The following is a 12,029-nucleotide window of genomic DNA, read 5'->3' as shown; positions in this document are numbered from 1 at the left end:
GTATTTATTTGGACATTTGTCATGTTTTTGGATTTTAAATAAAAGCACTTGTTAACCTTTTTACACCTACCCCTTGCTTTGTGTATGTGTCCTCAGTTTTCTGGCTCGTCCTTGGTTACTTTATTAATGGTGGCGGGTTCAAGGGGCTCCCAAAAAAAAGTGGGAACATGGAGCCAACCCACATCATTACAGACAGTCATTGCATGCCGTATGTAACGTATTTTGGATATTGATAAAGTGGTTTGTTTTAACAATATGAATTTGACACAATTGTTGTAGCCTGGTTTGTAATTATTTGTGTATTTTGCTGCAATTTTATCATTATTTTCAACCATTTTAGAGCACACCTAGTGGCCCATGGTCCTCCAATTGCAAACCACTCTGCTATAGTAAGCTGAATTAGTTTAAGCAAAATGATCTAGTACAAAAAGAAGCTGTAATAATATCTGTGTAAATTGTTAAACCACCTGTTTATGAATGGTGTTTTAATCCTGTGAGATGTAACTGATCCTAAGAAGGGGTCAGGTGACAGTGTTGTGGATTTTTATGAGTGTCACCATTTTCTTCCCTGCAATCTGTCTTAGAATTCAACTTGCAGTACTTATTACTTCCTTTCTCAAGGTTAACATTATTTCTGTCATCTGATAATCCTTAGTCATGCTAACATTAAGATTGCATTTTAAGATCTCTGTGTTACACATCGGCATAATTGCCAGTAGTCTAAATTGTTACATTTTTGTTTGCTATTTATTCTTTCTTAAGTTAATGACTTAGTTTTACTGATGTTAATGTTTAATTTACTGATATTAAAGGGTATAATCGCTTAGGTTTGAAATGTATTCTTAACATGTTAAAAACACACTCTTCTGTTACATTATTTCTCAAAACAATTATTAAGAGTTTGAATTCATAAATTAGCTACACAGGAAAGCATTACAACTCATACGTCTACCTGAATATGATTTTTACATCCAGTTATTTTGTTGTTTGAGTTTTATTGTCACAGTGACCCAAAGCCAATCCTGGCAGCACTACTTTTTACATATAAATGGGAAAAAGCATTCATTCCATTATCATAATTTATGCTGCGGTATCTAATGTGTTTTTATTGTTAAATAGTGTTCTACAAATATAGATTACATTAGAAAGTTTTGTATAAGTGTAATGGCGGTCCTTTATGTATGTTAGGATACTTGTATTAAAAGCAACAGTACTTTAAGTCAGCATTTTGCTTTATTATAAGTATTTTTGAGTTGTGATTTTATAATGTGTTTTGTTTAATGTGAGAAAAAGAAGACATAGTTTGGAGCTCTTGTTAGGTTTTGGATAAAAGTTGAATCTGTCTGTGAGTTTTTTATGATCTTCTCTAGTTTCCCCAGGATGTCCTATTTCCTCCCATAGGCACCAGCTCTAAAATCCCAATGCTAGAGAGACGTGATTTGCAGACATCCTGCACTGGTTCTTCATTTTTCCCAAGTGTGATGGGACTCTTATCCATCGAACGTTTCATAAATGGTTAATGTAGCTAAAAATCCTTTGTTTGATGGATGTGATTTTTTTTTTTTTGTGATTGTAACTTTAACCTGTTTTTTATTTTGATTTTATACAAGTATTTTGCAGACATTAAAGTAGTGTGAAAGTTGCACAAAACCAAAGTCCTAAGTTCTTTTTGTTGGTAGTATTTTTATTTACTTATAATATTTTGTCCAGTTTTCATCTTTTGACACATCATCTTCAAAGCAAAATAATTTACATGACATGATTCTTTTAAATGTTCAAAGAGTTCTTTTTAAAAGATTTACAAATTTAAAATAACAGACTTTTCAGTTTATGTGTATAAATTTACTTTTTTTTTTTTTACTTGAATGGATGGAAGCGTGAATGGCTCGACCCTCTTGTATGTATATGAAAATATATTTGTATAATTATACAATAGAAGGCCTTTGTCTTCTTTACTCTTGTTTGCCATTCCTCCATAGTTTAGAAATGTGCAATCCTTATATTTATTTTCTACAGACTAAAAGTAATTTGTATTAAATGATAACTTGAATTGTATAGTATGTGAACTGTACCTAAAGCATTGGCCAGCATAATCCTTTAGTTTGTGCTTGTTTTGCTTCTGAAAAATCAAATTAGAGAAAAGGGGTAAAGACAGATGCTTCAGTGATGAACATGTAAGACAATATGACGGAAGTTGTTTTTGAAGCTATAATTGTTGAAACAAACAATAAAAGATTGTTACTGTATGCCATCAATCTTGTGTTTATTAACTAGCAGATGAGTGCAGGCTAACCTTTCTAATACAGTATGGCATGAGATAATCTCCAAATTACACAAATGCAACATTACTATAGAAAGTGATCATAGACAATTTAGGCAATAGTAGTGTGGGTGTAGGCATCTGGAAGTCATAACCTAGGCTGGAACAAACAACTAAGTGGATGTTGTCCCAGTGTTTGTAACTGCAAGTTCCTTTTGACGTTCAGAGTGGACAGCTCCACAAAGAAAATTAGGTTCTGGCTTGGCCTGAAGACCACTTTTCCATGGTAATCTTTGTGTAACCTAAATTTTCAAACAGCACACCATACATTACAGTTTTAGTACCTCAAAATTTTGCTTAGTGATATCTAGAAGTTTACCTGTATTCAGTAAGCAGTTGATGAACATTTCTAAATTCTTTATTAATCATCCTTCTAGCATTCCTTTCCTGGAGTTGTTGTGCCTGACCTAGTATGTAGTTTGTCAAAGTGTTCCATTTAATTGTTATTGTTGTTATTGTTATTATCTCTTTCTTCACTGTAACACTGTGAAAACCAAAATTAACTGTATTGCTTGACCTAAACATGGATAGAGCATTTGGAATAGGAATCATGTTCACAATGTGATGTCTGTTGAAATGCATTTTTTTATAGATATACCAATTAAATACCCTAAATGTACATAACTACATATACAGAAGTACAGAGGTTTCCACCCATTTACATTATGGAAACAAATTGATAATTTGTTGGTGATATCTTCAATACAATAAATAAAATTATGTTCACAAAAATTATGTTACACACAATTTAATGCATTCTTAGAGGATGGGAGTATATTGTCGCTGAAATTGTCCCATGAAAGGTGCCTAAATCAAAGTTTACAATGAGGTTAAACTCTTAACTTCATAAACACTTGGCTCTTTTCAAAACCATCACTATATGACAAATCACTGGTTATTTTGTTCTGTTTTATTAAACCTTGATGTTCTGCATTCTATTTGATAAGGCAGTACATTATTTGTGGTACATCATTTTTACTTGGTTTACATACTAAAATATTTTGCAAGGTGATTAGTACTTTGCTGGATTTACTTAGGTTTCTTCTTTAATAGAATGCTAAAGGAGTGCTGCTTCCAATAATGGAAAACTGATGGATAGATGGGCCTTGTGTAAATAATTCATAGAACTGTTGTTATAGCTATCAAAATTCCTAATTTTTTTCATAACACTAACATGTGTAAACAAAACAATGGCTTAGCCTGTGAGATAAAATTTAGTTTTTTCAATATTATATGCAAACATGTATAAAGTATTTAAAACTGGGTTAATTATTTTAATATTTTCTTGCCTTTTCTTTTAGAATGAAGACATTCATGAATAAAGAAGTTCAAAAGCTCCAACAGTCAGGAAGTAAAGACAATGTTTTCTGCGGCAAAAACAAATTCCAATTGTGTGTACTGGATCAGCAAATTTCTTTGAGACCCTGAAGCTTTCAGTAATTTCAAGGAATAATTGAATTGAATATTAGACCCTGTTAGGTATTCTGTGCAGTTCCTAGTTGCAGAACAATGTCTGCTGGATAGACTACAAATGGCTGCTTGTTCTACTGAAGATCCTATATTACCTGGCATTTTAGAAACATTTTGCTATTTTTTTAGCAGTGAAAATGTAATTTTGTGTAATTAACTTTGCTAAGTCCTTTTAATTATATTTTTATATACTATTCATTGCTTTACTGCTTTTAAAAACAGCTCTAAACCTTATTAGGAGATTCTGGCATTGAACATGACACATGGAGAAGAGCCTGGTTCTGAGACACACCAGGATTCTGTTGTTTTAACTTACCTTGAAGGCTTACTAATGCATCAGGTTGGAGGTGGATCAAGTGCCACAGCCACACAAAGGTCTGATGCTGGGCACAGCAACAATGTTCAAAGTAATAAAGTGGATGGAAATTGCCATATACCAAGCTTTGTGCCTAATCCAGAAGAAAGAGGCATGTTATTGTCAGCTGGCACACAGCACCTTAAAAAGGCAAGGTTGCTTCAGTCACCTGAAGCTTGGAAAGAGACTGGGAGGCATAACGTGTGTGCTGCCAATGAAGACTTGAATGAAAAAGACAGGGACATTCTTGCAGGAGCTCTGGACAGCTCAGCTAAATGCAAACAGGATAGCACTTTGCTTGCATCATTGTTACAGTCTTTTAGCTCCCGGTTGCAAAGTGTGGCACTGTCACGACACATTATGCAGAGCCTGAAAATGCAGGGATACCCCTCCAGCGATGAAACCACTCATGATGACGAGGAGATCCCTAAATACTATGGTATTGCATCAAACCGGTTAAAAGACATACTTAAAAAAAACAAAACCCAGAATCGCATCAGTGTGCCTTACCAAAGAAGAAGCAGTCAGGAGAGGTTTTCTGATTCTCCTCAGGCTCCACAAAGTAATGCACAGGCAGCTATAGAACCTTTGTCCTGTTCAGCAAGGCTTAAAGCAGTTGCCAGTCTGGTTGAAAATAGATCCAGTCCAGTACCTTCTCCAAAACCAAGTGTTGCATGCAGTCAGTTGGCTTTACTACTTTCAAGTGAGGCTCATCTACAACAGTATTCCCGAGAGCAGGCAATGAAGTCCAGGCTGGCGGGGAGATCAGCTAGTGAGAGATTAGCTGCAATGGCTAGTCAAAAAATACAGGATAAGAGGACTAACCCGAGTCAGAGTCCCCTGTCCAAGGAACTGCTAAGCCCTGTGAATGGACAAGGCTTATCATCAACTAAAAGTAAAGATTGTAATAGACACAGCCCTGTGCCTGTTTCAGGAGAGAACCGAACTAGCACATCTTTGAGATATCACCAGACTTTGAAGGGTAAAAACACTCAATCTTCCTTACGATCATCTCCTAATTGCAGCAGCTTGCTATTGCATCTTTTAAATAATCACAATTCACAAAAGCAAATAAATGGTCATGCTGTAATAAAGGAAAATTGCAGCCGTTTCCCAAGCCCTAGTCCACCGGTGCCATCTGCAAGTGAGCATTCTGACCACAAAAATAACCTAACTGATGACAGCAGTGATGCTGAGAGCTCACATTCAAGCTGCTCCCCAATTGATCTGTCTTTGAAAGCAAAATCAAAAGATTTAAGGCCAACTGGATCCTTGGAGAAGTTAACTGAGTCATTGATAAGCACCTGGAAGCCTGAGACTGCTAAACTCAAAATAACAGATGAACAACATATGGAGAATGAGGCAGCAATGAAACCTCATCAAAAGGTAACACTTCTACAGTTATTGCTGGATCATAAAAATGATGAAAATCCAGACCAAAATGCTCAGAATTCAGATTTTCAAAGTAGTGGAAACAATAAAATACCAGTTGGAAGAATAACTCCACTTAGGAGAAATGAGGAGTGCAACAAAATTAATTCAGCTGATATAATCGGCTTTAGAAAAAGAGTATCACCAAGTTATTCTTTATCTCCAGAAACAAGTGGGTGTTCTTCACCATCTGAAGGACTGTTAAATATGTCATCAAAAGGAACAGTAAATCTGATACCCAGCACTTTGTTAGACCTTACAAAACCAGTTGGAGTCACAAGACCAGAATCTATTAGATGTGTATCTCCATTTACTTCAGATACACCAAAGGGGTCTGTCAGTGCGCATACAGAAAATTTATTAGATCTTCGTAAGAGAAAAAATACTGGCTTGGTTAAACCCTTTTCTAATGACAAAGTGCCAGAGTCATCATTTAGTGCCAGCAAATTGCTTCAAAACTTAGCCCAGTGTGGTCTAAAACATACTGCCCATTTATCACCATCTGAAAGCACCGGACATCTTAGTAAAGGACAACTATGTGATATAAAAGCTGAAAAAACTGTAACCTTACTAGAAAAACTCAGTGCACCACTTCCAGCAAACCGATCTGCAAATTTAGAAGAACATAATAGATTAACTGACAAACCAGTGGCCTCCAGCTCAGAAATTGAGACTCTACTGGAAAGACGTACAGTTTTACAACTCCTTCTGGTGAAAGCTAGCAAAGAGAAAGCAGCACATCATCAAAAAGGAGAGCATGTCAATGGAAGCTCACCAGAACAGCAACCCAAAAAACATTTTAACAAGGAAGGCTTTGGTGAGCTTGGATTGGAGGTCAAAATAAAGACTGAGCCCACTGAGGACAGCTGCTTATCTGAACATGAGGTTGAAAAAAATGAACATTGCCCAAAGGAAAGACCTCAAAGGCAAAACAATCTTGAAAGATTTTTCATATCAACCAGAGACCTAAACCAAGACCAACTTCCTGTTTCACCAGTCATCTCTAAAGATGGACTTTTGAGTCAGCTGCTAAAACAACAACCAAGTACTTATTACATGAGCAAAAACAACAATGCAGATATTGTTAAAGAGGGTAAGGAGATAATTCCTCACGAGACAATTCTTCCTAAAAAGAGAAAGCTATGCTATTCTTCTGAGGACATCACAGGCAGTGAATCTTTGAAAAAGGCAATAATGAACTCTTCTCAGGCTGAAGTCTCGAAGGTTATCCCTTCCCTGAAGGAACCTTCATCGTGGACACCAGAGAAACAGCACATCCAAAGCAAAGTAAATCAGTTTGAGGCAGAGGCTGTAGTGCAGGTTGGATGCCCAATAAATGACACAGTTTGTTATAAAGATGGAAGAGGATTTAATGTGCTGAAACAGTTGCTCCTTTCAGATAACTGCTTAAAAGATTTGTCTCAGTCAAGGGGTACAGTCAGCCCCTCTGCTGCTCAGATTAATTGCAGACTGAATGGAGATGCTTACAGTGTGCTGAAGTATCCCCCTGAAAACAGCAATCTGCAGCACAATCGCAGTTCTCCATTAGTGACTCCTGTTGATCTTAAGGTCTCCAAGAGTGCTCCTGCTCGACAACGTCCCACTGTCCCTCATTGGCAGGATCACTTAGCCACAAAAGACTCTCCTCAGTTAAATCTAATACCAGTCAACGGTGAAACTGAAGGACCAATTAGATGGGAAATCAAAGGGGAAGAGAAGAATGAATCAAGAAGAGCTTCCCCTAGACTAACCAAGTCTAACCCAATACTTTACTATATGCTTCAAAAGGGGAGTACCACCATTAGCAATGAGGAAAAAGCAAAGAAGGTCTGGACAGACACTAAGTCTTCCTCTCCACACCGTGGACTTCAGATTAATATCAAGGAGGAACCTTTATCTGACATGGAAGATTATGATCAGGTGTTCCATTTAAGTCGTCACTCACAATCTTATACCAGTCAGACAGTTGGTCATAATGCAAGACTTAATGGCATCTTAGAAAAAGTGCTCACTGTTAAGAAAGAACCAAACTAATGCAAAATAATTGCATACTGTACAAGTCAACAGAATGGGCAATTACTAGAGCTGGAATAGCTTTCACTGTACTTTTTGATTATAATCTGTTATGTTTTCTTGTGTATGTGTATATTGTGTTAGCTGGTATGCCTTCAGAAATGCATGGGTCTGAGGGCTGTTCTCATAAAGCATTAGCACGTGGTAAGTGCATCATTGATCAATGCCTTTACCAGCATGCAAGACCTTTATGATTGCTGCTCCAAACCATAAACATTTCGGTGGCGTAATAAGTGAAAAATAAAAGGTTTTGTACAAGTCTACAGCATGATGTTGATGCATAGAATACTTATTTTTATTAAAAGTAGGTATGTTAATAACTGGGATGTTTTTACTTTACAGTGACACCAAATATAAACCTAAATAAGTGAAAAATTGGTAGTTCTTTTGTTTCCTTCATAAGACTTGATTTTTTTAGTCCTGCCCTGTTTAGCTTTGTTTAAAGGTTAAAGGTAGTCTGTTCACACCATGAAGTTTTCACATGATGTATATTCTCTTACCAATATAAAAGTATCCATTTTATATTGGAGAGTGAATTGATTATAGGAACTGTTAGAATGAAAAAAAATAAATAAAAAATAAAAATATGTAACATTGTTAAACAGATTATTACAGTTTTTTGGAATCCAGTTTAGAGCTGTAAAGGTGACTCTGTATGAAGATTTTTTTCACATTGTGTATTGAAGTTCAGTTTCCAGTGATTCTTGATTACTTAATGTATATTTTACATAAACCAGGCAGATGACCACTTAACTTATAAAAGTTATAGTTTTATAAAACATTTTTCAAAAAATGTAGGACAGCTTGGGGCACTATAGTTAACACTGGTACCACATGGATCAAGGCTTGGATGTGTGCATGAGTTGACACTTCAGTGGAATAGTGCCCTCTCCAGGGTCTGTTAAAGTCTTGAGCACAGTGCTGCCAATATTGTCTCTGACCACTATCACAGTCCTACATTGAAATAAATTACGTCATGTACTTAATCCATACCAGGGTCACAGGAAGGAGTGCTGGAGCCTGTCCCAGCTGGCGCAGGGCAGTAGGAGCAAATCCCAGACAGAGTGCCAGTCCATCGTAGGGTGAACACACACACATGCACATTACACACTAAGGTCAGTTTAGCTTCTCCAGTTCACCTAACCTGCATGTTTTTGGACAGTGGGGGGAAATGCACACAGACATGGGGAGAACATGGGAAAATATGCGGACCTTGGGATGTAAACCCTAGTCTCTTTATTGCAAGGCAACAGCACTAACACTACACCACCATGCTGCCCTTGAAATATATTGTAACTTTCTTTTTCAATAACTTCTCTTAAGTTTCTCCTTGGAAATTTTACATACCTGTAATTGGAAGGAAATATTTTTCAGGAAGAGTTAAGCCACTGACTATTTTATGCATGGAAAATTGTTACTTAACAGCAAAACTTTATTGATCATTTGTAAGATTAAAAAAGTAAACTGAAAACCGTTGCATTCTTCCCTTTGTCTGTAATGGCTTTTTCTCTTTTTCTAAGTTTACATTTTATGCCATTATATAATTCAACTTCTCGTACAGTCACAGCGACCCATGGCTTGTATTGGTTATATTCTAACTCCAGGCACTCCAGCTGTTCAGCAAACCAAGGTCCAAATGTTCTGCATCAGCAGTGCTTTAGGAAATCCCTTGTGAATAATAAAACAAATGTTAACAACAGGGTCAGAGTTTTATGACAAATATTATTGTAAGCTGTATTTTTCTTTCATATTATATTACATTTCTCATATTAATGCAAATTTTCATTTTCTGAAATGCATACTTTAATCTATATTGGCAGAAACTGGATTTATTCTTGAATAACAGTGTACACGGACCAATGCAATTTGAGCCAAACGACATCTGAACCAGATCTCAAACTTTGGCATGATTGTACAGGGTGTCACTGCAGGTCTTTTACATAGCATGTTTGTGCACTCTAAGTAACTAGTTGAACAAAACGCTTTACTGTAATTGTGAAATAATCACTTCGGATTTCACAATGGAAAATCATGTGGTGTGAACAGACCATGTTTTTACAGTTAAAGAAATAGTGTGTACATTTTTTATTTCATCCTTTATTCTTCAATCTTACATAAATCCTTTTATAAAAAAGTTGTTCTAAAAGTCAAAATGATTTAAGTTATGTTTCATGTAGTCATGTCATTTACTGAAAACGGCAAACAAAATATCATTTTGATGGGCTTAAGGATGGCCGACATTGTAGGTAATAGAAATGGTAATGGAAGCCATTACATTGATAAGGTTTTTGCAGTGTCATTTAAAAGTGTGAAGAGCGCCTGTATATAGTCAGGTTTTGTGTCAATTTTTAAAGCATGTGAGTACTATATAGAACTTTGTGGTTTCTAGGTTTGAAAGTTCCCATTTACTCCTTTGCCATTTTGAAGATAAAAATAGCATGTTAAGCTGTATGTAATATACTGTATTTGTCAGACCCTTCAAGGTATTTGCAAAGAAAGTTCCTTACTTATTACAGTTTTGTGAGTTTTATCTGACCACACACTACACCACAAGTAAACAGTTCTTTTTCTGTTTATTAGATTGCTGTCTTTAAAATAATTTATATGTACCTTTAGAAAGATTTCTTAATTTATTTAACTATTTTTTATTTTTTGTCTGAAAAACAAAAATGCATCCCTGAACTGGTTAGACAAAAGTATGGATAAGGAAAATATAAAATCTGGTGTATATTTATTATTGTTATTATTATTCATACCACCTTTTCCATTTTTCAAAGGGAAGTTGGAAATCATTAAGATTTTTCAATCTGTGATCCTTCGTCATAAAAAAAACAAATTTGTCTTTTTTCATATACTGATTTTCATGTGAATGTTTTAAATCTTTGTTTTATTTATGTATTTTGTTACTTCATCTGGAATGTTGATAATCCAAGTAATTGTTTGGGTATTTCTAAAATCCCATTTTTGGGCTATGCTGTCTCTGGCCCTACCTTTTAAAAAAGTTGTGACCAAACCCATTTGTGAGGTCTGATCGACAATTAATTGTGCTGTAAAGCCTTGTTTTGCCTCAGACAGAATTAGGGTAAAATCAAACTAAAGGTATTAGCAACCATTTTTAAACAGACTCTTTCTTCAGTGTTTGCAATTGGGAAAGCTGCAGAATATGGATCTTCTAAAGAAGTATTGGGATTGATTTAGTGCAAAGTGAAATTTTTAGTAGATTGAAAAATACAGAGCAGGAGATTTGGTATTGACTGGAAATGTTTATCACCTACAATTTCAGTGTCTTAACTTTAGGTTATTTTGCATTTTCCAAAATTGTTTGAGGGTAAGAAGATTCTTCTTTACTTTGAAATGGGTATTTTTTTAAGATGTATTTCTGTAAATACTGTTTCTTTATGAAGGATAGCTATTTTGTATTGTTCAATGAAAGAAAAATAGTTTTAAACTCAAAGTTGTGTAAATTATATGTATAATTGTATATATGATATTGACGAAAGTTTCTTTTGCATGTTGTCTCTGTTGTACGCTTATGATAATCTTTATTCTAAAACATTTTGTTATGTCCTGATGCTCTACTTCGCTGCCTGTTGCATGTCAGTGCATGGGGAACACCTGTGCATTATTGCTGGATCTTGGAGAAATAGTCTTAAAAGTCTACTGAAATGAATGAGCGTTCATAACATATGATGTGAACAGTCAGCAAGTTTAAGAAAAACTACTTATAAACAGATATTTAAAATACTCAAAAATCAATGTGCATTAATTATTTTTCCTAATTTAATTATCTCCAACACCTGAGAAGAAAGTTCCTCTCTACCTGTACATAATACTTAATAAAGAAATTACACATTAAAAAGTATCGTTAGTTATACTTGGGTACAAACAAAAGTTTGTTCTTCATTCCATGTAACATGTTGCAGCATAACATTTTGTTGTTTTGAGGGCTTTTTTCCCTTTAGTCTTGGTGTTTACTTGCACAGACTTTAAATAAACTCCTAAATGCACAATTTCTATTAAAATGGATCTTGGTTTCTTTTCTCATCTTTTTGAATTAAATGGATTTATGAAGATTAGGCTAAATAGTAGCCTATAATAAATTTTTAATTGTCTCAGGTTGGATGGATTGTTGATCCTCAATCAAGGTGTAAGTCTTCTCTCCTGAATCTTCCTTGGTGTTTTCTTACTTTGCCAGATTGTTGCTTCATTCACCCAGTTTTCTAACCCACCAGTAAACATTTTAAGGGAGTAAACGTCTCATCAAAAGTATGGTAAGGCGCACGCACACTTGCTTACACAGGGTCAGTTTAAAGTCACCATTTAATCCAACCTGCATGTCTTTGTGGTGTGGGATAAAACCAGAGGACCTGCGAAAACTCC

General features: G+C 35.3%; 1 protein-coding gene across 4 annotated transcripts in view; it reads left to right on the top strand.

The window, feature by feature from the left end:
* The window catches only part of nrip1a (nuclear receptor interacting protein 1a), a 180,022-nt gene extending 168,351 nt beyond the window's left edge, over positions 1 to 11,671 (top strand). For all 4 annotated transcript variants that reach the window (XM_039744545.1, XM_039744547.1, XM_039744546.1 and 1 more), the window contains one exon: positions 3,622 to 11,671. In XM_039744545.1, the coding sequence (XP_039600479.1) occupies positions 4,047 to 7,610 (3,564 nt within the window). In that variant the 5' untranslated portion in view covers positions 3,622 to 4,046 and the 3' untranslated portion in view covers positions 7,611 to 11,671. The remainder of the gene's footprint in view (positions 1 to 3,621) is intronic.
* The last annotated feature ends 358 nt before the right edge of the window (positions 11,672 to 12,029 follow it).

The sequence above is a fragment of the Polypterus senegalus genome, chromosome 2 (genome assembly GCF_016835505.1).
Source record: "Polypterus senegalus isolate Bchr_013 chromosome 2, ASM1683550v1, whole genome shotgun sequence".
Lineage (NCBI taxonomy): Eukaryota > Metazoa > Chordata > Cladistia > Polypteriformes > Polypteridae > Polypterus > Polypterus senegalus.
The sequence above is the reverse complement of the archived record's forward strand: the minus strand, read 5'-3'. Positions and strand labels throughout refer to the sequence as shown.